The sequence below is a fragment of the Hibiscus syriacus genome, unplaced genomic scaffold (assembly GCF_006381635.1).
Source record: "Hibiscus syriacus cultivar Baekdansim isolate YM2019G1 unplaced genomic scaffold, ASM638163v2 tig00116997_pilon, whole genome shotgun sequence".
In the NCBI taxonomy this organism is placed as follows: domain Eukaryota; kingdom Viridiplantae; phylum Streptophyta; class Magnoliopsida; order Malvales; family Malvaceae; genus Hibiscus; species Hibiscus syriacus.
The window spans coordinates 3804217-3829051 of NW_024063513.1; the positions used below are offsets into that span (position 1 = coordinate 3804217).

The 24835-nt window shown below is 36.3% G+C and overlaps 5 protein-coding genes and 3 pseudogenes across 6 annotated transcripts; 5 read left to right on the forward strand and 3 right to left on the reverse strand.

The window, feature by feature from the left end:
- The first annotated feature begins 229 nt into the window (after positions 1-229).
- On the forward strand, positions 230-1390 carry LOC120193907 (annotated as a pseudogene).
- A 1875-nt stretch (positions 1391-3265) lies between these two features.
- Positions 3266-5303, forward strand: LOC120194068 (annotated as a pseudogene).
- A 1079-nt stretch (positions 5304-6382) lies between these two features.
- Positions 6383-10681, forward strand: LOC120194042 (annotated as a pseudogene).
- Positions 10682-10895: 214 nt separating this feature from the next.
- On the reverse strand, positions 10896-11975 carry LOC120194331 (protein LOW PSII ACCUMULATION 3, chloroplastic-like). The gene is made up of 5 exons (XM_039196658.1): positions 11972-11975; positions 11765-11822; positions 11574-11694; positions 11430-11490; positions 10896-11187 (listed from the first exon to the last, which is right to left on the reverse strand). Exons 1-5 carry the CDS (start codon positions 11973-11975, stop codon positions 11051-11053), a joined length of 381 nt encoding a protein of 126 aa, XP_039052589.1. The 3' UTR covers positions 10896-11050.
- A 142-nt stretch (positions 11976-12117) lies between these two features.
- On the reverse strand, positions 12118-14445 carry LOC120194041 (protein LOW PSII ACCUMULATION 3, chloroplastic-like). Its single transcript, XM_039196442.1, has 5 exons — positions 14421-14445; positions 14117-14153; positions 13978-14040; positions 12348-12459; positions 12118-12201 (listed from the first exon to the last, which is right to left on the reverse strand). The coding sequence occupies exons 2-5, from the start codon at positions 14135-14137 to the stop codon at positions 12158-12160; spliced, it is 240 nt and encodes a 79-aa protein (XP_039052373.1). The 5' UTR covers positions 14138-14153; positions 14421-14445; the 3' UTR covers positions 12118-12157.
- A 2028-nt stretch (positions 14446-16473) lies between these two features.
- LOC120194155 (LOB domain-containing protein 24-like) lies at positions 16474-17486 on the forward strand. The gene is made up of 2 exons (XM_039196546.1): positions 16474-16717; positions 17097-17486. The coding sequence occupies exons 1-2, from the start codon at positions 16565-16567 to the stop codon at positions 17391-17393; spliced, it is 450 nt and encodes a 149-aa protein (XP_039052477.1). The 5' UTR covers positions 16474-16564; the 3' UTR covers positions 17394-17486.
- A 189-nt stretch (positions 17487-17675) lies between these two features.
- LOC120194209 (photosynthetic NDH subunit of subcomplex B 1, chloroplastic) lies at positions 17676-20079 on the reverse strand. The gene is made up of 7 exons (XM_039196591.1): positions 19606-20079; positions 19347-19497; positions 19010-19200; positions 18576-18833; positions 18216-18318; positions 18039-18124; positions 17676-17929 (listed from the first exon to the last, which is right to left on the reverse strand). Exons 1-7 carry the CDS (start codon positions 20040-20042, stop codon positions 17764-17766), a joined length of 1392 nt encoding a protein of 463 aa, XP_039052522.1. The 5' UTR covers positions 20043-20079; the 3' UTR covers positions 17676-17763.
- A 496-nt stretch (positions 20080-20575) lies between these two features.
- On the forward strand, positions 20576-24230 carry LOC120194211 (probable GMP synthase [glutamine-hydrolyzing]). 2 transcript variants are annotated; one of them, XM_039196592.1, is made up of 6 exons: positions 20577-21292; positions 21469-21575; positions 23358-23415; positions 23517-23600; positions 23732-23873; positions 24093-24230. In XM_039196592.1, the coding sequence occupies exons 1-6, from the start codon at positions 20904-20906 to the stop codon at positions 24222-24224; spliced, it is 912 nt and encodes a 303-aa protein (XP_039052523.1). In that variant the 5' UTR covers positions 20577-20903; the 3' UTR covers positions 24225-24230. The 2 variants fall into 2 exon arrangements, with proteins under 2 accessions (XP_039052524.1, XP_039052523.1); XM_039196593.1 differs by lacking the exon at positions 21469-21575 and having other exon boundaries at positions 20576-21399.
- Positions 24231-24835: the final 605 nt, after the last annotated feature.

Genomic DNA, 24835 nt, shown 5'->3' on the forward strand with positions numbered 1-24835 from the left:
GAGTTATATTTCGATAAATGTTAAGAGAATAAAGTTATTTTGATATATTATTTTAAATTTTAGGTAAAATTGCCGTTATTTATGGGTAATGAGTATTTTAAAATAAAAATAAAAAAATTAATACGACAGACAAAGGGGGCCCACGGTACTCACCATACTCCAATCAGCATTGTTTTGGAACCCCAGTGTGGAGCGCTCCAGCTAATTCAAGTAGTGGGGGGGGGGATGATAAACCACTTTCCATCTTGTCTGCGTCATTTTTTTTGCCACTTCCCCAAAAAAAGAGAGGACTCTGACCAAAACCCAACCATGTTGTCTCCAACCTCAAATCTGCTCCTCCGGTTGTGCTCGGTTCTTCTGGTACTTGGCACTGTCGCCGCCACTGACCACATCGTTGGCGCTAACAAAGGCTGGAACCCCGGCATCAACTATACCCTTTGGGCTAACAATCACACTTTCTATGTCGGAGACTTCATCTGTACTGTACTCTCTCTCTCTCTCTTTTAAGTATTAGTTTGCTTTGAGTCTGTTAATTTTTTTTCCGGCGGAAATAAGGGAAATATGAAAGATGGGTTCCTCCCCCCCCCCAAAAAAAAAATAAAAAAATAAAAAATGAAACACTAGTAAATGATTGGGTTGGGTTTATTAATATCAACTTCTGAACAGCGGTTTTGGTGTTATTGCAGAGGTAGCCATCTTTCCTGAATCTGCATTTCCAATTTGTAATTTTGCACTAGTTTGTGAATGACTGTTTATATTGGATCTAGTTTGAATACCTCAAACCACTGCTTATATTGGATCAATGTGATACATAAGACTATGATATTTACTCATCCCTTCCTTGCAGCCTTCAGGTACCAAAAGACACAATACAATGTGTTTGAGGTGAACCAGACAGGGTACGACAACTGCACAACGGAAGGAGCATTAGGGAACTGGAGCAGTGGCAAGGATTTTTATACTACTGAATAAATCCCAGTGGTACTACTTCATTTGTGGCAATGGCCAGTGCTTCAATGGCATGAAGGTTTCGGTCCTTGTTCATCCCCTGCCTACCCCCACTGCTTCACCCGTTCCGCACCACGCATCAAACAGCACCAGTGTCGCTGCACTGGTAATGTTGCCCAGGGGTTTGACTGTTTTAAGGGCTTTGGCTGTGGCATTAGCTTCGATTTGGTTTGGATCTGGGTGGATCTAGCAGGAGTTTCGGTTAGCTTGTTTATGCTTTTCTCAAGGAACTTCCTTTATTTTTGTAATTGTTTAGCCAAACTGTGTGGTGTTTCAGTGATCGACATGAATTCCTACTAATTTAGTATCGTTATTCATCTCCATTGATTGTAATAATATTCATTGTGTTCGTAATCGTGATAAACAACATAATTAGCTGTAAGGACATCGATGATGAATGCAATATTAACTCTAATGTAAACTCCTGGTACTGGTTACACTTGAATCATAATTTTTCAGTAGCCCATGGACCCTCATGTGCAGTTGTTTACCAACAACACTCAGAAAGTGCTTACAAGTTGGAATATCTCAATATTTTGAATAGTTTATCTTAATGTATTGTCTTTCTATCTTTATCGTGTCATATATGATATAATTCTCTAAATTCCAAAATAAATTTTCACTGCACGTGGAAAGATGCATTGAAAGTTGGTTTACACGAGATAAAAAGCTTTGTTAATATTTGTAATGAGGGTTTGGCACCTGGGAAGGAAGAGAAATATTTTCTGTGAAATAGATATTAGAGAGAAATATTTTATGTGAAATAGATATTAAACTCATGTTTAGTACGTCAAAAAAGAATCAATTAAAAATTGTGTCCAAAGATTGTCGATGATGATAGTGGACAACGGCTGGTGATCGAAAACGATGATGAACCACGGTCGACGATGAAGGTTTGAACAAGATTTAAGAGTAAGATATTTTATTTAAAATTTAAAGTCAAATTAGTGTTCTATCTCAAATGTACAGATTAAGTTAAAATTTAACAAATTTTACTAACATATCACATAAATAAACTAACCCAGTCTGATCCAATGACCAAAATAAGAATATAAAAAAGGGATCAGAATATAATATTTTTAAAAGTAGTGACCAAAATAAGTCACGTGGAAAGAAAAGAGATAACCAATGTAGTTTACTATTATTTTATACCATTTTGATAGATTTTTGGTAATTTAGGTGGTGTTTATTTTTATTGTGCAAGCTCTTCAAATCACTTATGTCTGTGTCGCGCAGACCACGCGCAGACATTAGACTTCGCAGACTGTTTGTTTTGAAGAAGACAGAAACTCTTCAAACGTCTGTGTGAGCTCTTCTTGGTGCATACTTGGTTTTATGTCTTCAAAGGTTTTTAAACCTCTTCAAGAATAATTATAAAATATAGTTATTTATTAAAATAATTTTAAATAATTTAATAAGGTTTTTATTTTAAAATAATTTATTTAAATAATTTATTATAAAATAATTTATTATAAAATTTACTTTAAAATAAATTATTATAAATAATTGATTTATTTTAAAATAATTTATTAGTATGGATTGATTTATTTTAAAATATGTATTGATTTATTTTAAATAATTTATTAGTATGTTTATTTTTAAATAATTTATTAGTATGATTGATTTATTTTAAAATATGGATTGATTTATTTAAATAATTTATTAGTATGAATTGATTTATTTTAAATAATTTATTTGTATGGATTGATTTATTTTAAAATATAGATTGATTTATTTTAAATAATTTATTAGTATGAATTGATTTATTTTAAATAATTTATTAATATGGATTGATTTATTTTAAATAATTTATTTGTATAGATTAATTTATTTTAAATAATTTATTAGTATGGATTGATTTATTTTAAAATATGGATTGATTTATTTTAAATAATTTATTAGTATGGATTGATTTATTTTAAATAATTTATTATTATGGATTGATTTATTTTAAATAATTTATTTGTATAGATTGATTTATTTTAAAATATAGATTGATTTATTTTAAATAATTTATTATTGTATTGTATGGATTATTTAAATTTCAATATTGTAAAACTAAAATTATTTAAATATCGTATGCAAACTCTTTAAATTTAAAAAATCATTTATTTATATTTCAGTTTATTTTAACAGTCTTTTCTTGCAGACGTTAAAAAATAAACAGTCTTCCTCTTACATACTTTTGGTCATCTTATGTTATGATGCCTATGCTGCAGCTTTTACTCTGCAAAACAAACATCACTTAGTTCCCCGCCTGACTGCCATTTGAAAATATTGGCTCTCAAACAAGAACAACTGCAAAGAAACCTATGATTAGCAGGTTTATCTTCATATTCTTTCCCAGTTAATTAATGAAAAAACGAGGTATCTTCTCCAAATCTTCAATCGACACTAACAATTTTGCATCGCTTTATCCATTTTGCTTCTCTTCTTCCAAATTTTCTTTCTCGTCATCACCCACTCCGCAGCCTAACCATGTCTCTGCTTTCATTGCCTCCCTTCAATCATGCGCCCATCAAAAGAACCTCACACGAGGCAAGCAACTCCACTCTTACATGCTCAGGAATGGTCTCCTTCAAGCCTACCCTGCATCACTCACCAGCCTCATCAACATGTATTCCAAGTGCATCCAAATGACACATGCCCTCTCCTTAATGCAATCTGCCCCTCAATGCCCAAATATATTTTCTTTTAATGCGATCATTTCTGGGTTTATCACAAACGAAGATCCCTTTAAAGGGTTGAAGTTTTATAGGGAAATGAGGGTTCTAGGTATTTTCCCTGACAAATACACTTTTCCATGTTTGCTTAAGGGTTGTTGTGATATTATGGAGGTTCTAGAGGCTCGGAAGATTCATGGGTTGGTTTTTAAACTTGGGTTGGACTTGGATTTGTACGTAGGGAGTGGTTTGGTTAAATGCTATTGAAGTTCTTATTTGTGAAGGATGCTGAAAAGGTGTTTGATGAATTGATTGTGAGAGATGTTGTTCTTTGGAATGCTATGGTTAATGGGTACGCGCAGGTTGGGCAGTTCAATGAGGCTTTGGGAGTGTTTAAGAACATGTGTTTAGAAGGAGCAGCATTGAGCAGTTTCACAGTCACCGGTGTTTTGTCGGTTTTTGCAATGACAGGAGATATCGAGAATGGGAGGGCAATTCATGGGGTTGTCGTGAAAATGGGGTATGGTTCGAGTATTGTAGTGTCAAATACTTTGGTCGATATGTATGGGAAGTGTAAGTGTGTCGGTGAAGCCTTTAAGGTTTTCAAAATGATGGATGAGAGGGACATTTTTTCTTGGAATTCAATTTTGTTTGCTCACGAACAATGCGGTGATCATGATGAAACGTTGAGACTTTTTCGTGCAATGCTAAGGGATGGCATTCGGCCAGACTTGATCACTTTGACCACTGTGCTTCCTTCTTGCACTCATTTGGCTGCATTGATGCATGGTAGGGAGATTCATGCCCACATGATTATTAATGGGTTGACGAAAGATGGAAATGCTGAAGATACCGATGATGTTCTTATCAACAATGGGATTATGGATATGTATGCCAAATGTGGGAGTATGAGAGAGGCTCACTTGGTCTTTGATAAGATGAGCCACAAGGATGTTGCATCCTGGAACATTTTAATCATGGGTTATGGCATACATGGTTATGGAAGAGAGGCATTGGATATGTTTTCTCTCATGTGTGAGAGTGAATTTAAGCCTGATGATGTCACATTTGTGGGAGTCCTGTCAGCCTGCAGTCATTCTGGCTTTGTGAGCCTAGGACGTGAAATTCTTGGGCAAATGAAGTCAAACTATGGTGTTGTTCCTACCTTAGACCATTATACTTGTGTAGTTGACATGCTTGGTCGGCTGGCCAGCTTGAGGAGGCATATCAACTGGCTCTAAAATCGCCTACCAGTTCCAATGCTGTTGTATGGAGGGCCTTGTTGGCAGCGTGCCGGCTCCATGGAAATTCAGATATAGCTGAGTCTGCTGCAAAGTATGTGTTTCAGATTGATCCTGAGCATAGTGGTAGTTATGTATTGATGTCCAATGTTTATGTAGCAGCTGGAAAGTACGAAGAAGTGTTGGACGTTAGAAACATGATGAGGCAACAAAATGTCAGGAAGTTACCAGGGTGTAGCTGGATTGAAGTCAAGAATGGGATCCATGCCTTTATTAATGGTGATCGGATGCATCCTGGATCAAACTCTATTTATGACGGATTGCACTCGTTGACTGCTCTTTTTCAGGAACATGACTATGTGCCAGACTTATAGGGTCAACTTCGTGCCAGACTTATAGAATCCGTTTTGCACATATTGAGTGAGAATTGATCAAATTCTTAGCTGATGTGATTTCTAATAACGTCGAATATGAATAATATGCAGGCTAGGTAAAATTATAACATGTTATGTACATGAGTTATAAGCTTCTCTTGTTTTAGAAATCATGGACAGGCTAAATAATAGAAGACAATTTTATTAATAAATCACAGAGCTTATGTTAACATTCCAAAATTAATTTAGCCTTTTAAGATCAATTTAAAACGTACCGTCATTTAATTTATTACTTTTGGAAAGGCCAATAACCGTAATAACTAACCTTTAGACCTCCCCAGAAAATAACATATAAACTTCTCTCTAATCTCTTTCTCGTTTGGTCCATTCCTTCGCTTCTTCCAGCCCTAATTTTGCGTTTATTTGTCCTTTCTCCTCTTCTGGTCCTCCTGCATTGTATATTCCCATGGCACCAACCAGGAAATAATTACTGTAAGTTATATGCAATTTTAATTTTTCATTAAGAATGTAGTTAATATACAACGCAATGCATGCAGTATAACGTTCATGTCGTAGTTCATTTGTTTTTCCTTTAATCATTTGCTACCTTGTCTAATATTTCCAGATATTGCTTCTTTTCTCTTTGTTCTTTCCGGTTATATGTAATCTTTGTTAACAATACCAAAGTTTTGATCATTGTGAGTCGAAGCCGTAGTTCGCAGAACAACAAAATGTACTCAAGAATTTTTTGAGAAATAATTAAAATCCTGTACATATATATTAGAAAAACTATCAAACATATGAAGAAAACGAAGGGAATTCTGGTATTTATCTGATTTTATGAATGATCAGCATAAGACTATCAAACATATGAAGAAAACGAAGGGAATTATGGTATTTATCTGATTTTATGAATGATCAGCATAAGAAATTTGCTTTATCAGCTCTCCCAAAGCAATGCAGTATCCGCATCTTGTTTAAGGATCAGAACTTTCATGGCTGAAACTCAACCCTCTTTATTTTTCCTTTCCCCTCATTATCATTCTGACAAGTTTCGGAAAATTTTTTTCAGGCAAGATTGGATGTGATTTTTTATTTATCTATAAGACTAACGGGACTCAATGTGGCAAAACACATGATCCTTGGCAAAATGTTTGGTGGTGCTTACAAGTCTCAGCTTATTGGAGGTCAGAAGGAGAAATTTGTTAGGTACTAATCAATATGCGGTATATAACTTTATCTGTTGTTGTTTTTCATTTGAATTTATGGTTATGAAAATGGTCTAGTAAGGATGTAGTTTTAGGCTTATAATTGTTATAATCTTCGTCTCTAAACTAATGCCTGATTGTTTCCTGTGCCTTTAACTCTAGGTTGGATGATTTAGACTCTCCAATATCAATGGCGTCTGGAACAGGAGGAATGAAGATGTGCGGACTTAATGTAGATGGCTACAAATACAGAGAACATGGAAAGAAGACATCAAAAAAATCATTAAACATAGGGATGATGAAAGGTTCAGGAGGGTTACTAACACTCGGTCGCAACCTCAAATCTGAGGTCACGCGAGTAGTGTTCCCGGAAGATCTCAAAGTGTCCGATAAGATGATATTTGATCCCCAAGATAAATCTATTTTGTTATGGAATAGGTTCTTCGTTGTGTCTTGCATTCTTTCAGTATCTATTGATCCACTGTTTTTCTATCTTCCCGTATTCAATGGTCGAGCACATTGCCTTGGAATTGATGTAAATTTGGGAGTCACAACCACAACCGTTCGGACAATTATCGATGCTCTCTACCTCATTCGTATGGGTCTGCAGTTCCGTACAGCATATATTGCACCGTCATCTAGGGTTTTTGGACGAGGTGAACTAGTGATAGATCCTGCACAGATAGCCTCACGATATTTAAGTCGTTACTTCATCGTTGATTTTCTTTCTGTGCTCCCCCTGCCGCAGGTTTGAGAAACTACTTGCTGAAAAAATCCCTAAGACTTGTGCTAAAGTTTAATCATTGAGTCTCATGTTCGTGGTAGTTTGCGGTTGATATGTTTATCTGTTTTGCAGACTTGGATTCCTATATATAAGAATGCGGTACTTTATTGTACAACATAAATAAAAATAATATAAGAAGTATATAACTCAAAGAAACTGTCTCCGAGTCTTTCACAAAAAAAGAAAATCCCATTTTTTATGTTGCTGATCTGAGCACACTTTCCTGCAACGGCTTTTTTGCGTTTACTAGAAAGACCTTACTGCATTTTATCAGGGGTCCTGATTTATTCTTATATCAATTGAAAAGAAAAAGAAGCAATTTTACATGAAAACTTGAGGCTAACATTGTAAGAGATGTTATGGTAGCACAACATGCATCATGCAGCTGTCTGTTCTGAATTGCATAGGAGGAGAAATGGTTCTTTCTCTTAATTGCTTCCTTATCTGCAGTTGGTGGTGTGGAAATATCTTCACAAAACAAAAGGTTCAGAGGTATGGGCGACGAAACAGGCATTGCTAGTTATTGTATTTGTTCAGTATATTCCTAGGTTTCTTCGCTTTGTACCATTAACTTCAGAACTGAAGAAAACAGCCGGTACTTTCGCCGATAGCGCTTGGGTTGGTGCTGCATATTATCTGCTATGGTACATGCTTGCCAGTCATGTAGGTTATCAGTTTTCAATTACATGAGCGTTTTAATTTTTGCAATTTTGAAAACTAAATAGCTTTTGCTTGTTGCTGTATTTTCTTCCTCAAACTGGTTGCATTGGTCTATTTGATATACAATACCAGACTGATTTAACTAGTTTAGATGGAATATGCAGATAGTTGGGGCAGTTTGGTACCTACTGGCGATAGAGCGTAAAGATACATGCTGGCGAAGTGTTTGTCAAGAAAGTGAAAAGTGCAACATAAATTTCTTGTACTGCGGCAACAAGCATATGCATGGTTTCCCAGAATGGCGAAGGGTGAGAAACAAAGAACTTGATAGTCAATGTTCTTTTGAAGCTAATGAGGCACCATTCGATTATGGGATCTACACACGAGCTATAACATCTGAGATTACTGCATCCAGTGTCTTTTTCCCTAAATTCTGTTTTTGTCTCTGGTGGGGTTTACAGAATCTAAGGTGTGCACTTTCTCTTCAATACACAACGCATATAACCACACATTTTCATTGTCTTATCTATTTTATGTTCGTAGCAAAACATTATCTATGTTAACAAGCTACCAAAATACTTGAATTTGGGTCGAGTATATTTACTTTTTGAAGTTTTTCCATGTATTTGAAGCATCCTTGAAGTGTCATATCTCGATACCATATTCGAACATACATGGGATATGTTTTTTTTTGACAAACATTCCAAAGTTTGCAAAGAATGAAACAAAGAAACTTCAGGCCTTGCCTAAATGGAGAATGATTTTTATACTAATCGTATTTGTGATTTTCCATTTCAACCGATATTCAGGCTATATATGAGGTTGGTTCTTGCAGGATAAAAGAAGTATTTCTGCTTGTGTGTCATCTTTTTTGATGTTTGAGTTTCGTATAATTTCTATTAGATTCTTTTATTCTACTCCTGGGTGTTGCATTCACTGATCAACGTTCTGCAGTACACTTGGTCAGGGACTTGAAACCAGCACATATTCAGGAGAGATTCTCTTTTCCATAACAATAGCTATCTTTGGGCTTATTCTCATGGCACTTTTGATTGGAAACATGCAGGTAAATTCAAAAACTTTGCCTAATCTTAATGCCCAAATATTTTTTGATGATCAAAGTGATGTATGTTAAGTCCTTGAATTTCCATTTTTCATGCTACCCTAAGTTTTTGGAAGTTATAAGCCTGGAAGTGCTCGAGCCTAGGATTAGGACCAAACCAGCACTTTGACAATATCAGCATGATTCTCAGAGCTGCCAGAAATGGCTGGAAGTTAACTTTCAAGTGATTATTACACGTTTATCTTTGGAGGAAGAGGAAAACAAACAAAATTAAACGTTAACCTATACAACAATTCTCTGAAATTTGAAGGCTTCTTGTGGTTGCAACAGACCTACCTTCAGTCTCTCACAGTTCGTCTTGAGGAAATGAGGATCAAAAGGCGAGACTCCGAGCAATGGATGCATCATCGTGCACTTCCTGAAGATCTCAAGGAGAGAGTTCGGCGCTATGACCAATACAAATGGATGGAGACTCGTGGAGTTGACGAAGAAAACTTAGTCCAGAGTTTACCAAAAGATCTGAGGAGGGACATTAAGCGACATCTCTGTTTGAATCTGGTCCGAAGGGTAAGGATATCTATACATTTTTTCTTGCTCTCCATACACCAACTGTTAGTCTTTTTGGGGCCAACATATGAATCATTAGAGAATTTCCGTGGTGACCTTAATATAAATTTCATGCATTACATGTCAAAAGTCTTGCATCGCTTACCATTCTTTGCCTGTTCAACATCTACTCGATCATGTATCTGTCTAGAGGGGGTGCCAAATTGTAGTCCCATTAGACTCTCCACCTTGTGAATTAACTTAATCTTTAAACTCTTGTTATGGTATGTAGGTTCCTCTGTTTGCCAATATGGATGAGAGATTGCTTGATGCAATCTGTGAGAGACTCAAACCAAGTTTATACACCGAAAACACTTACATAGTCCGTGAAGGGGATCCAGTAAACGAGATGCTTTTCGTTATACGTGGTCGCCTCGAAAGTGTGACGACAGATGGTGGGAGGAGCGGTTTTTACAACAGAGGTTTGCTGAAAGAGGGGGACTTTTGCGGTGAGGAGCTTTTGACTTGGGCGCTTGACCCAAAAGCTGCTTCCAACTTGCCATTATCTACTCGAACAGTCATGGCTTTAACCGAGGTGGAGGCCTTTGCTTTAGTAGCGGAAGAGCTGAAATTCGTTTCGAGTCAGTTCAGGGCGTCTCCATAGTAGGCAAGTTCAGCACACCTTCCGGTTCTACTCGCAGCAATGGCGGACTTGGGCTGCCTGCTTCATCCAAACCGCATTGCGCAAGCATGTGAAAAGGAAAGAAGCGGAACTTAGACGTAAGGAAGAGGAGGATCTAGACTATATTTATGATGAACAGCAGGCCTTAATTGATCAAACTGATAGCTCTGCAGAATACCACAGCCTTCGTGCAACTGTATTTGCATCACGGTTTGCAGCTAATCTTCGCGGCCAAAAGGGTAGAGGCTCGATTAGTTCAAAGAGCTTGCTCAAGGTTTCGAAGCCAAAAGATCCTGATTTCTCCGATCTTGACTCATAAAATCAAATGAGCTATTTCTGCCTCCATACTTGAACAAGTTCAAGCTGTTTTGGCATCTGTTACTACTGCAGAAACAAAATTCTGTACTTTAGTTAACTCTCGTTTAACTGTCTCATATATTTGCCTGCTAACTTTGTTTAAGAAACAGACACAAAAATGTCGATATTTGAATGTTAGATCTGCTGGATTTTACATGGTGAGAGCATGAATACAAGACCCAAGTCTTGGGTTCGAACAATGACATTAATGTTGCTTGAAAAATAGTTGTATACTATTGATCATATATATTCATAGTTGAGCATGAAACTTTTATTTTCTTTTACTCTGTTTCTAATACTAACCTTGAACAAGTTTAATATTACATAGGACTGATGTTTATCAAGAAGTCATATGAACAACCTTGAATTTCACTTTGAAATTCTAGTTGGCTTCCTTGTTCCTCTTGCAATCCAAGGACCTGCAGCAGTTCTTCCTTGGTCTAGACAAAACCAAATAATAGAAGTCATCGGAAAGAATGTAATACAAAGCGACCAAGAGTCGAGGTAAATACCTCTCCCAGAGTGAAACGCGTTGCACTCTCAGCTACACAAGCATAAGAACCATCTGCTGGCTTTAGCATCTCCATCACCTGCCAAGGTCCTGCACCGATTCTAACATAAAACAAGGAGATATGTAAATACAAGCTGTTGTTTCCCAAATCCGATTGCAACACAGAAGTTACTTTTTTCAGAAAGCAGTGGTCGGAGATTATAGATTTTGAGAGATGCAAATCTGCAAGCACCAAATTGCCATAGTTGATTTGTACAATTTTTTCAACCATTCTTCTATTTTCAATATATGAACAGTTAAACGGTAAATTTCAAGAAGGTTTATTTGCGCTCCAGGATATTGGCGAAATAGTGCTCCACGGTAATTCACAACAAAAGGTGCAACAGCTACAGTCTTACAACATTTGGAAAGAAAAATGTTCATTACAAGTGTGTCAGAAATTAAACTCAATGGAGCAAAACAATGTATTTAACTACCTTGGAGAACTCCCTGATTCGTATATAGAACACACGGATGAATCGAGAAAGAAACTGATAGTGCAAATCTTTGGGAGGAGATTCCAAAAGAGCCAAGTCAGCACTGCAAACATAAGCAGCCCTATTCAAAAGTAAATTCACTGATCATTAATGAATCCTCATTAAAAGGTGAAAAGTAGAAAAAGTTATACCGCAAAGAGTCAAGTTCGAGATTGAATACTAGTGTTGGGGTCGACAAAGCATATTTTCCTGCAAAATCAAAGCACGGTCACAAGAACAATGTGTTATTCCCCTAGGTTAAATTTTAACCATGTACCGACTCTCACAGTGCAAATCATACAAGTTATGTGCTGTTTGAAATAATCAGTGATTAAACATGATTATTCACGTATATATACTCATCAGATTGGCAGAACCAAGAAAGCAGAAGTGTGTAACTTCAAAAAGCCGCCATTCGAAGGTCAAGTACGTAACTAGATATAAGTGGAAAATAAATAGGGTCGTCAAAGGTGTGAAAGGCCGTACAAAAGTATAAGAATCATACCACATACTTCTCTATGACAGAAAGTTCACGTGTGCTACACTTAATAAATATATGAGGAGTTTGGTTCCTTGGATTCCCTACGACCTGCATTGCAGAATTGCAGAATGTTCAAAGTCTTGTAAGTAGAAACAGGGTAAGGGGATATCAAAATTTTAAGCTATGAAGCAACCCAGATCATTGATAGATGGAAAGGAAAATTCCTACACAAAACTCGATGCCCCGGAACAAACCTTCATTTTCATCTTCAAAATCAAAATCCGGAGTGTTCTTGATGGATTTGAAGAATGTGGTGACAGCACCACTAGGGACATCATCAAGGGAGCCTATAGATATACCATCAACCTGAAAGGAAGATTCAAGAACTAAAATCCCTCAACTCCAAAGGCAAACATGCATATGAATAAAGTATTATGAGCTTAAGGCATAAGATTAAAAGTGTACACCCCGTATATAAAAGCTATAACTGCATGAATAAACTGGTTATATCTTTAAATGTAAGGGCCAGACTTTATCGACCTTTCAACCATCTAAAACGTGTTAGAGTTTAACTCGAATTCAAAGTGACTCAAATTAATTAATATTTAAATTTGAAAAAGTAAGAATCCTATATTGATTAAAGTAGATAATTTTATTAAATAAATTTCTACTTTATTTAGTTTTCATTTGTAATCAAGTATCTATTCATATAAATAGATATTAAGTGTTAGAGTTAGAGATTATGTTGTCCATGATGACTCTTCTTATATTCTTCTTCTCTTGACATTAGTGAATTTTCTCCTATTTTGCCTGTGGTTTTTCCCGAAAGAATTTTCCACGTAAAATCAATGTCTATTTTATTAGGCGATCATTATGCATGTCATTATATTATAATAAATTGGTATATGAGCATACGAGTTGTTTGACTCGATCACAATAATAACATCTTTAAAGTATGAGAAGTCGTTGTTGGATCGTAACACCATATTCAAATTGTGAACAAAACAACTGTGGATATAACGGTTTTGAGATCAAAAAATCGTTTTATTCAGTGGGCACAATGGATTTGAAAAGAAAAAGAAAGTTCAGTTATGTCGACATAACAAATTCGAGAAGAAGAAAAAAATAGTTTCATGAATATAACAAGAAAGATAAAATTACAATTGGTGATCGGAATGAGGTTTTGCAAGATATTGTTTGTAGTGAACAAGTTGTGACCGAAGTTAGCACTTATGATTTTCTAACCGATGTGAAGATTAAATCTAAGTTTCGCAAGCTTTGGATTCAGTTGGCAATCATTGTTGAAGAATACTACTCTAACGAGTTTCGTGAAAGAAGTGAAGAATATGTTTTCAAGGTGAAGAAATTGTTCTTTGAAGTGAATAATTATTTTTTTGTGCCTCAACGAATTTGGGTATTTTGTCTCGAAGCCTACACACTTTTAGAATTCGCGTCAGATAGAGATTTGTTAAAATTTGACTACAATTCAAAGTGACACAAATTAATTAATATTTAAATTTAAAAAAGTAAAAATCATGGTTTGATTAAAAGTAATAATTTTATTGACGTAAGAGTTAGGGTTAGGGATCAAGTTGTTTATGATGACTACTTTTGTATTATTATTCTCTTGACATTATGAATTTTCTCCTCTTTTATTAGTGATTTTTCTCAAAATAATTTTTCACGTAAAATTTTGGTGTCTATTTTACTAGGAGATCATCGTGAATGTAATATTATAACAAAACGAAATGTTTATTGTGACCAAATGACCAATGAGTGCACTTCAGTGGTTGAAAACAACAAAACCCTTGCCATGGAAAGAGTCCACCTTGACAGAGTAGCAGAGAGAAATAGAAAGTAATCTAGAGTAATTCATTTCATTACCAAGTCAAGAGCTGCTTTGAAAAGCTCGGAGGCCCTGCGCTTTTCTGGCTTATCAGGAAACACCTGAACAAGTAAGAAATTACACTTATCTTTGAAACGAAAAGAACAATTTTTCAGTGAAGTGAAAGTATCTTCTTACTATGCCAGCTCGAGTTTCCATTTTGTGCTGGAGTTTACTGACAATGGCCAAGGCAAGTTGAGTGTTGGCATTAATGAAATCATCTGAAGATCCCTTCACATATTTAGACATCAGATCAAATTATGTACCATAACAGTTCTCCTTGAATATCCTCATCATTGTACAATATATCATGATTTATGAAAGCAAAGCACTACACCTTGAACAGAGGCAACAGTACCAGATTTAGGTCTCCAATTCCTATTACTAAACTCCATCAAGGGTCAATCAACTCATTTGAGAAGTGCAAGAATGAAGAAGGTACCTTATAAGAAGAAATGTTGCTCGGCAAAGGCCTGTAAAGGCAGAAAATTCATACACACACAAAAAAAGGTCCAAATATTAAAGGGAAAAGTATAATAGTATATAGACAATCATCTGAAATGCTTAACCAAAATTGATGAGCTGAAGAGGCATGCATGTGAATTATGGAAATGGGATAGCTTTCGATAACTAAATGGCAAACGGCTATTGCTTATGGTCAACTACTGCCTAGTGGTTAATGGCTATTGCTTATGAAGTATGAACACACCACCCCAAAGTCTTGTTACAGTGAACTTATTACGTAAGTCAGCAGAAATGGGATAGCTTTCGATAACTAAATGGCAAACGGGAATCGGGAAAAAGTATTTGTAAGACTCAAAATACGCAAACAAAAAAGAAACAAATCTTAAATGAAGAGAATGATAGAAAACGTAGAGGAAATCAATCTCGAGAAGGGTTTGGCTTTGGCCATCTTGAATAGCATAAGCGAGGGAGTTAGCGGCATCCGTTATGAGAACATCGTATGACTTAGGCTTGTAAAGCGCCACTCCTTTCTTGGGATAGAAGCTCTTCGTCGGTGCTGCTGCTGCGTGTGGTGTTGCACAATAAAATTTTAGGGTGGGCATCTTCATGAAATAAACAATTAATACAAAAAATTCGGATTTCAGGTGGGCACGTGCCCACCCTAGGATGTATATGCATCCGCCAGTGCTTGTTGTATTTGGATTGGAATAGTTGGTCTGTGAGGAAACGATGAGGAGAAGCAAGGTCAAGGGGAATGAGGCAATGGTGAGGTGGAAACGAAGAGACGGCCATTGCCATTGGAGCTGCTGAGCACAGCTGGTTTTGCTGAAATACTCCAACACAACATAAGATACGCAATGCAATACTTTTGTTTAAAATGGATGAGATTATATGATACCCAGCTTCACCCACGTGTATCTTTTCTGATCATTTTTTAGGGTAAATTCAGTATTTAGTCATCTAATTATTTAGACACTTTTATTTTGATCATCTAATTATTTTTTCTAAACCGTATTTAATATTTTGTTTTGATTTTAATTTTTTAAAGGTAAATTACAACATTCTTCACTGAATAATTTTCTCCCCCTCCTATTTTGCTCATTGTATTTTTAATTTTTCTAATTTACTCACTTGAACTTTTGAATTGCTCATGTTTAATTATTTTATTATTATAGTATGACATGGTATTTTATTATTATTTAATATAACATAATTTAAAATATAAAATAAAAACAGAAAATGATCGAACACCACCACCGACCGTCGTCGACCGTGTAGATGGAGGGCGTTCGATCCTAATTTTCATGGGTTGCTTCGCCTTGACACCATGAATTCGAATCCAACCTTCATTTTGTCAAAACTCGCTTTGAAGTCCATGAATTGGAGATTGAAAGTGAGAAATTAAAAACACTTTAGTCGAGATTTATGGGTTTGAGACATTTTCCGATGAAACAATCATCATATTCAGACTCAGGAGGTCGAGACTAACATATCCATGAAATTTGAGGCCGAACGACTACCATCTACGACAGTCAACGATGCCCGACGGTGGCTTTCGACCACCTTCTATTTTTATTTTTATTTTCGATTATTTTATATTAAATAATAAAAAAATACCAAGTCATACTGAAATAATAATAAAATAATTTGGAGTGATCAAAACAGGAGCAATTTGAAAGTTCGGTGAGTAAATTAGAAAAATTGAAAGTACAAAGAATAAAATAAGAGAGATTATAATTCAGTGAAGAATGATGTAATTTACCCTTTTTTACCAGTAACGTCATACTTGAAATCATAGTTAATTCTTTTAAAAAATATAATATTTATAAATTTCTTAAATTAATTTTAAATGAGAGTTTCGTAAAATAGAAAAAGTTGCCATACTTGCTACTACCACCAAGTCCAACTCTCTGCAAATATGGCAATACCCTCCCCCATTACACGCTTTCCCTCTCAAATCCCAGTTTTTGAAAATGCTAGCCGTTCATTTCTAATTCAATTCCCTAACACTTTCTCTTATATATTATTAGCTGTAACCTGTAATGATCTTCGATCGATCTATTTTCCAAGAACATAGATTTAGAAAATCTTTTTTGCTGCGTTCCAATAGATTCTTGAGCAATGAGTTCTGGTCGTTGTGCGGCTTGCCGATATTTGAGGAGAAAATGTACGGAAGATTGCATTCTCTCACCGTATTTTCCGTCAAATAATCCCCAAAGATTTGTGTCTGTTCATAGAATCTACGGTGCCAGTAATGTCTCCAAACTACTGCTGGTATCTACAGATATCTACTTTGAAATTCTAAGTTTTGGATTTATTGTTAGATTTAACACTCAATTTCCCCCCCTTTTTTTACATTTTTCTTTACAAGTTATAAAGCCCTTGGCATTTAGAAATGTTTTAGTAACGATTTTCAAGATAATACAAGATTCATCGTCAATTTAATATTTGTAATAATAACAAAAAGGGTGGCATTGCTTGATATATATTTATTGACATTGGTTTGGATGAAGATTTTGGATATCAAGTATCATAGGACAGTCAACTGGAGAGAGTTGTTGTATGCATAGAATTATTAGTTTTCGAAGGAATTACTTTACTCTTAACAATGAACGAGTGAAACACATTAACTTATTCTCCACTGGATAATCAGCGGCTCCCAATCCATGTGCGAGCTGAAGCAGCGGATTCCTTATACTTTGAGGCACAATGTCGGCTTGAAGACCCTGTCCATGGCTGTGTTGGCCTCGTATTTATGTTGCAGCAACAAATACAAGCTGCCGAGAGTCAGCTAGTTAAGACTCGAGTCCAGATTGCAGTTATGAAATCCCAGGCCCAACACCCTCAACCTCGTGAAGCCGAATCCAGTTTCAATAATCCATTTCTACGACACTTTGATAATGATGCGAACCTCAGTTTCTCCAACCAAATTTCTTCTGGGTTTATTTAGGATTCTGTGTGTTTGAATATGACGAATAACACAAACAAGCTTCAGTCATCATGCGGTAAAAGTGACTCGCAATGGTCAAATTGAAATGGTGGCATATTCCAAGCCTACAGTATTTTGTTTAGCTGAAAAAATATATATGTATATACATATATTATAGGCTTATACCATATGATACTTGTGTTTTTAAGGTTTATTGTAGGATATGATTCCATAATTCCTTAACCGTGCCGTGGATGAAAGAGTAATCAACCGAGTTTGTCATGGGATATAAGTGTTCACATCACATTTGCACTATATAAAGATAGAAGATAAACAGGAACTAAATGAAGAATAGGAAAAACAAAGGATCATAAAAAGATGAACATGTCTCTTACACAAGGGCTAGGGACTCTTGAAATATTTGCATGGCTTGTTTAACAGCCTCAACATCAATATCTATTAACTTTCCTGTCTTGGATGAGATAATGGCACATTTCTTCTCTTCTGCATCCGGTACAAACAGTTTCGCCATTTGCTCCGAGCAAAACAGACCAATGCTGCAGAGAATTTTTTATATAAAAAAAGTTTACAAGCCCTTTTGAGACTCATATATAGTAATTATGTTGTTAATGTAAAACGATTTTACATAAATCTAGAGATACTAACCTTGGTTTCTCTCGTGCATTTGCGAGTTGTATAGCCGCTGTGTTTGTTGCAATCACCCCAGCTGAATCGTTTATCAGAGCAGCTAGCTAAAGAAGATGAAGCATAGATAAATGGAGGCTTCCAGTGCCAGAATTGAATGGTTATGGAAATATGATTCTCTCAAGTATACGAAAATACCTGTCCTGGGGTAGTGATAAAAACAATATTAGCATCATCTACTTCTTCCTCCACATTCTCTCTTTCTTTCTCGTGTGGAATGACAAAAAGTGGCTTAAATTCCCTGTTTTCACAGTATAAGATAATCAAGTATATGTTAAAAAAACTCCTTGGTAATGAGTTTTAGTCAATATTTCGTATAAGTGCTGCAGTTATTCTCTCCGGCTTCAGTTTATCAGCTAGTCTACGTTATTTGTTGGATGTACCTCATGTCCGAATTCAGATATGTGTTGAACACGATTACTACGAAGAAAACAAACAGTCGGAGTAACAAGAACACTAGTTTTACAGTTACTGATACAGCATGAGTGGAGGTAACACCTTATATCCTTAGCTATTTCAGCCCATACTTGAATGGGGAGCAAGCTATCCGTATCGCCTCTAGACTGCATTGAAGCCTTGGAATCCGATTCTATTCCATGAATCACTATATATTTTCCTTTCACTACACCTGCATTCGTGTATTTTCCTGCTACAAACTCCTTCACCTTCCTCGAAATCGATACTCTTAGCGGCCCGACTTCATGCCTTGGAACACTTCGGAATGGTCTTCCCAACCAATCAGCCATCTGATGGTACCTAAAAAACCATACAACACCTCTTCAAATCGATTACTCTAAATAACAAAATAACGATCATAACATTCATTGCATTCCAACCCTAAATCATTCCTCCTTAAACAAAGTGTTTTTAGTTTACCAAAAGATCAACATGTATGAATTAGTCGGTTGTTGTAAATTGTAAAACTCACTCACATGTTATATCCAGCTTCGGAAAGATTCATACTATCTGGTGTAAAAGTTTGGGAAAGGAGTAATCCAGCTCCTGCTGCATTCACATTTGGATAAATGTAGCTCACTCTATCTCTAGCAGTGGTCATAAACAAGAACGCCGCATGGCCGAGACCTGCAAGTTTTGTCGACAAAACCATGTCATAGTACCTACCCTGCAACATCGATTTCACTGCCCGCATATCAATCTAAATGCGATTAGGTACATTAAAACATTGAAAACCATTGTAAAATACTCAAACTTCCATTCACTCAAATGCTTTGGAACTTGGAATTAATTAACATAAAAGAGCCAAATAACCTTAAGAAGGCCAAGCATGTCAGTGTATTCAGCAGGATCAGGCCAGTCATCGTCGGGATCATAAGCATTAGCCCATCTCACATTCTTGTTCAGTTCAAATGTCTGCTTTCCTCTCGCCGATGCCAATATATCCACTTGAACACCAGGGTATCTTATCCAAATAATTTAAAGATAAAAGATTGAAGTTTCATCATTCATACCAAAAAGTAAAAGCCTCAACATCTTGATTATCATTAATTCATTATCATTAGTATTATACCTGTCTTTGATCAACTGAATCACAGGGAAGAACAACAAGTTTTCATAGACACCACCAGAAATGACACAGCAGCATCTCCTGACGTCACCTCTGATTTTCAACGGCAATGAAGCCAACTCCACAGTGAACCCCATTGGGAATTTCAAGAACCCGTAAGGGTTGTCAGGGTTGTCAGGGGGTCTGGGGTCTTCTTCTTGCTTGCCATCGGTGAACAATGAACCATATTCGGAGTAGGGGTCCTCCACTTCATCTTCGAAAGGGTCCAGCCATGGGTTCTTTTTCTTAGCATGGGTTCGAACACTTGGTCTAGTTTTGGTGCATGGGGAGTGGTCTAGTGGCCTAAAACATGGTGTCTTGGTGGTTAAGTGGGCATAAGGAAGTGAAGATGGATTAGTAAGAAATGGATAAACAGCTTTGGGTACTACAGCAGTAGCCATTGATTTTTTTTATTAGTGATTCTCCCTTTAGTTCTGGTATATGGTTTTTCTAGTTGAAAAGCGAAGCCATTTGGGATATGAATGTGTGGAAGGAGCTTGGATAAGTGGGTCCCGACCAAAACATAGGCCTTTATTTTTCTTTTACTTATTGTGGGATAACCACAAAACAACACTGCGAGTTTGTAAGTAATTTCAGCCACACCCTTATGGGACTGAACCAACGACTAATCTAATTAATTAATGTTATAGGTTTATACTTTGAATCGTACTATCTATAGTTTTCTAGTGTTCTTAAATTACATTTTTTTAATAATATTTTTTTACATTTAAATGAGTATTTGTTAATAAACTTAACATTTAAAAACCCCCTTGTATTTGTTGGACTAAAAATTAATATATAGAAGATAAAACAACCTTTTGAAAGGGGAAAAAAACAAACCTTTTTCTGAAGCGGCAGCCTCTTATTGGTTGCTCCTTTGATTTGTTTCTGTTACCCGAAACTACCCCCGACCACCGAAAACCCAGTTCCATCGAAAGACCTTTTTCCTGGTTTTCTCATCTCATTTTCTCACACTTTCCCACCACCCAAATAACATCATTCTCGAAAACTGCGATTGATCCACTTGTAGTATTTTTCATTTACATAGTTTCTCTAATCACACCAATGCAGCAATAATTCCTGTCCTCCCGGCTTCATTCTCCACTCACATTTTCTCTCCTCAGCACCACAATTCCCGACCATTATTATTCACTCCATTACAAGTTCAATTACCGATTCGGAGCTTACTTTTTAGTTCGGAAAACTTCAAATTAGAAGCTTTTGCAGGGAAATTTTGGGAGGATAAAAAAATTGAGCCGTAAATGTCGGGACCACCGAGGGTAAGGTCGGCTAACATTGCGACGAAAATGGAAGCGAGGTCGGTTCTGGGGCCGGCCGGGAACAAGGTTCCGGTAGAACCGGAACCGAAATCGGTCAAGAAAAGGGAAAAATCAGTTCATCTATTCTCTGAGGGAAAAGACGGAGAGAAGGATAAAGAGCTGTTAGGTCTACAAAAGGAACCAATGCCGGCTCCTCAATCGTTGACTTTGACTGCATCGATTTTGAGGCAGCAGGAAAGGAAGGTGGAAAATTTGTCGATGAGTTTGTCGTGTTTGTCGGACGGAGGAGCATCATCTTCATCGGCAGGGTCGTCGTCCAGTGGGAAGACTGGCAGAGGAGGCCGACGGGGAGTTGGAGTTGGAGTGAGGAGGAAGCAAAGTGAGCCGAAAGGGGAGGGTGGGGTTATGGTGGTGGATTCAGGGGAAGACGGTTGCTTGGAGAACAAGAAAAGGTGTGGGTGGGTCACACCCAATCCGGGTACGTTTTTACATGTTTTCGGGTGTTTTACAAGTTGAGATTATTGGTGTTATTCTATATCTTTTGGAGGAAGCAAAGTGAGCCGAAAGGGGAGGGTGGGGTTATGGTGGTGGATTCAGGGGAAGACGGTTGCTTGGAGAACAAGAAAAGGTGTGGGTGGGTCACACCCAATCCGGGTACGTTTTTACATGTTTTCGGGTGTTCTTTGAGATTATTGGTGTTATTCTTATATCTTTTGTGCTTTGGATTTTGGAATTAATCTTATATTAAGATAGGTGAATCAAATTTGGACTTGTTGACAAACCTTGAGGCAATCTGCTGAAACTTTATTTCTTTAAGTTGGTTTGAGTTTAAAATTTAAATATAGGAAGGGAGAAACAACTTAACGCAAGTTACACTACCAGCCGAGTCTTCTTTTGAGTTGTATTTTGATGCAGTGTTTCTCTATATACCTATACACAATCAGTGAATCAGATTATGATACTTCATTAAAAGTTTTAAAGATAAATGTAAACAACTTTGTTTCTAAATAAGATGGCATCATCTGGTTTGTTGAAGATATATACTTGGTTAATGCATAGGTAGGTAGGTAACAAGTAACAGTTTTTTTTATCATTTATAGTAATTGTTGAAAAAGGATTGCTTATTGGTTAGTAAACAAGTTTGGTATCGATTCGATGCTGCTTTTGGCACTTATTTTAGAGGGTATTCAAATATGAACAAAATTTCTGCCGTTGGAGAAGATTTTTACTTGAGTAATTATGAAGCTACATAATAAAGCTGTTCTCCTTTCTGTTGTGAATGCAAGCAAATTTTACTGGATCGCTTTCTATTAACTTAAAAGGTGTAGCTTTTTATTCCCTTAGGTTAGAAATGTAATTTGCTCTTGTTCTTAACTCTTACTCTTAATCTCTTACAGTATCTGCATTTAATATTTACCGATGCATGTGCTGGAAATAAATGGTTGGTAATATGTGAAGAGCTGTATACTAGATTTATGGTACATTTTTTACAATAAAGAGGGAAGAAATATTAATTTCTTTAGTCATTTTGTGGCTGCTTGCTTTCCCTATACACTATGTTCTTTCACATCTTGAAGTTTGCAATAGGCGATAGCTACTTTTTATCTCAGCCTAACTTTTCATTCATCTGGATAGCAGTGTTTTAGCATGGTTGATAAAGAAGTTAATAGATATTTAGAATCAGTGAAATCTGTTTCTACTTGTGTGCTGGCTGATTTACCCAACTATAAGTTTGGCCATCCTGATATCTAGATTATTGATCCGGGACCATTTCATACTTTGAGCCAATTTAATCAGAGAACAAGAGATGTTCATATGGAAGGGTTTATTGGGTTGAAATTAAGTGGAAAACTTGAGAAAGATAGACCAAAGTTATCAATTATCTTGGCAATTTCAGATTTATTTTATCTTGAATACAAGTTCTTTGATTTTTCTTCATAAAGGAAAAGGGGCCCTAAGGTGGCGGGGATATATAATGTGTATGGATCCAGTGGATAGGAAGGCTTATCTTCAGATTTAAGTGACAAAAAGGGCAAAATGTTAAGCACAATTACTAAGTGTTTCACGTGTAAAATATATTAGCTGTTTTTTGTATCCAGTGATAGGGTAAAATAGAGAAAAGAATTTCTGTAGCTAATTTTACATGGGCTGATTTCAATTATGTCGAGTTGCATTCATTTTTACAATTTCTGTCTACTTAATATGTTCTCCCCTTTCATTATTTTGTTTTGTTGTCCTAAGTCCTTACTTCGGTTATAGTTCTCTCCTTTGCAGTTCTTAAGGCTTTTGGGACTTGCTTTTCCCAGGAAAAGCCTATACTATAAGGCTTCTACTGATGTTCATGTTCCTCTCACTTTTCTTTTAGTGTGTTTTTCAAGTCACTTTTACCATCTTATAAACATTTGCAAGTACTAACTGCTTTTTACTCTTTGAAAGATCTTTGTTATGTTGCATTCCACGATGAAGAATGGGGAGTTCCAGTTCATGATGACAAGTATGGAATTTGGTTGCACGTGTCATCTGGTGTTACTTTCCCCCCTAATTCATGCATGGAATTCCAGATGTTAACTTAGCCTGGTTATTTTGTAAATGCAGGAAATTGTTTGAATTGCTTAGCTTATCAGGTGCTTTGGCTGAACTGACATGGCCTACCATCCTTGGCAAAAGACATATTTTTAGGTATAGGTGATATTCTATGAACAGTTGTGTTTGAAAGTTTTTCAACTGTGAATTCTGTAGCCTTGTCATATTACTTCTTTTATCGGTGGGTTTTCATTTGTGACGCTGATGTTGACTTTATTCGTATGCAGGGAAACCTTTCTGGAGTTTGATCCAAGGGCTGTTTCAAAACTGAGTGAGAAAAAGATAAGCGGCCCTGGAAGCCCTCCCAGTTCTCTGCTATCAGAACCCAAGATTCGAGGCATCATTGAAAATGCACGTCAAATATGCAAGGCATGGACTTATTCTCATTAATCATTACTGATTTGTTAATCTCTACTTGCATATTAAGGAAGTAATATGCAAACTACTAAAGTGCTCTTTGAATCACTAGTGTTTAGCAAAGAAAGCCCTAGCTATCATATATTATGGTGAAAAGAAAAACCATAGCTCTGACTCGTATATAACGCAATAAGTTTAAAATGATTCACAGTTTATTTCTGTTATACGCAGGTAATAGATGAGTTTGGGTCATTTGACAAGTACATTTGGAGCTTCGTGAACCACAAGCCAATAGTTGGTCAATTCCGGTACCCTCGCCAGGTTCCAGTCAAGAGTTCAAAAGCAGAGGCGGTAAGCAAATAATGACCATCTTATGAGTTGCTTTAGGTTTCAGGAATGCATAACAGGGGTGGAATCAAGGGGAAAAGTCAGTAACAGTGATGAAGTAATTGACGAAACTATTAAACTTGAGGAGACAATTGCCTTGGGATAACTTGGAAGCGAATGATTGAAGTTCTGGTTGAGAGTTTGCATGTTTTGTTATATTGATCGAGAGTTTTCACACTATTTGGAAATGGTGGATGATGATTGCCGTTGTGTACAAAATGTTTGCTCGTGTAGAATCGGGGAGAAAGATGTGGCTTTTTTATAAATGTCAATGGAAATAGTACAAGGTGATAAATGTTTATTTTAAGAAACTTTTTCAAGCAAACACAAAATGCGACAATTTGTTTGAAGAATACTTGTATGAATTACAATGTCATCATCAGGTGAGGCGGCCGAGAAAATTTTGGCAATGGAATCCGGAGTGGGACAAGGTATACGAAACGTGTTTTAGAATATGGACTCACGGTTAATGCTAATGCTCCTGCTTTTTTAAATTGCGTGAATAACTTTTTTTCTCTCTATTTATGTTATATATTTTAGGGTAAACTACACAAATGGTCATCTGACTATAAGATATTACTTTATCG

Coding starts and splice junctions, on each gene's coding strand:
- LOC120194211 (XM_039196593.1), top strand. CDS start 20,904: ATGTCGGGACCACCGAGGGTAAGGTCGGCTAACATTGCGACGAAAATG. Junction 23,416..23,516: donor GTTCCAGTTCATGATGACAA/GTATGGAATTTG, acceptor TTGTAAATGCAG/GAAATTGTTTGAATTGCTTA. Junction 23,874..24,092: donor ATGCACGTCAAATATGCAAG/GCATGGACTTAT, acceptor TGTTATACGCAG/GTAATAGATGAGTTTGGGTC.
- LOC120194331 (XM_039196658.1), bottom strand. Junction 11,491..11,573: donor GAATCAGGGAGTTCTCCAAG/GTAGTTAAATAC, acceptor AAATGTTGTAAG/ACTGTAGCTGTTGCACCTTT. Junction 11,188..11,429: donor ACTATTTCGCCAATATCCTG/GAGCGCAAATAA, acceptor GAATCGGTGCAG/GACCTTGGCAGGTGATGGAG.
- LOC120194209 (XM_039196591.1), bottom strand. CDS start 20,042: ATGGCTACTGCTGTAGTACCCAAAGCTGTTTATCCATTTCTTACTAAT. Junction 18,125..18,215: donor TTATCACTACCCCAGGACAG/GTATTTTCGTAT, acceptor CATCTTCTTTAG/CTAGCTGCTCTGATAAACGA. Junction 17,930..18,038: donor AATGCACGAGAGAAACCAAG/GTTAGTATCTCT, acceptor AATTCTCTGCAG/CATTGGTCTGTTTTGCTCGG.
- LOC120194155 (XM_039196546.1), top strand. CDS start 16,565: ATGAGTTCTGGTCGTTGTGCGGCTTGCCGATATTTGAGGAGAAAATGT. Junction 16,718..17,096: donor ATGTCTCCAAACTACTGCTG/GTATCTACAGAT, acceptor CTGGATAATCAG/CGGCTCCCAATCCATGTGCG.
- LOC120194041 (XM_039196442.1), bottom strand. CDS start 14,137: ATGGAAACTCGAGCTGGCATA. Junction 14,041..14,116: donor TGGAAACTCGAGCTGGCATA/GTAAGAAGATAC, acceptor TTACTTGTTCAG/GTGTTTCCTGATAAGCCAGA. Junction 12,202..12,347: donor TTTTGAAGATGAAAATGAAG/GTTTGTTCCGGG, acceptor TCTGCAATGCAG/GTCGTAGGGAATCCAAGGAA.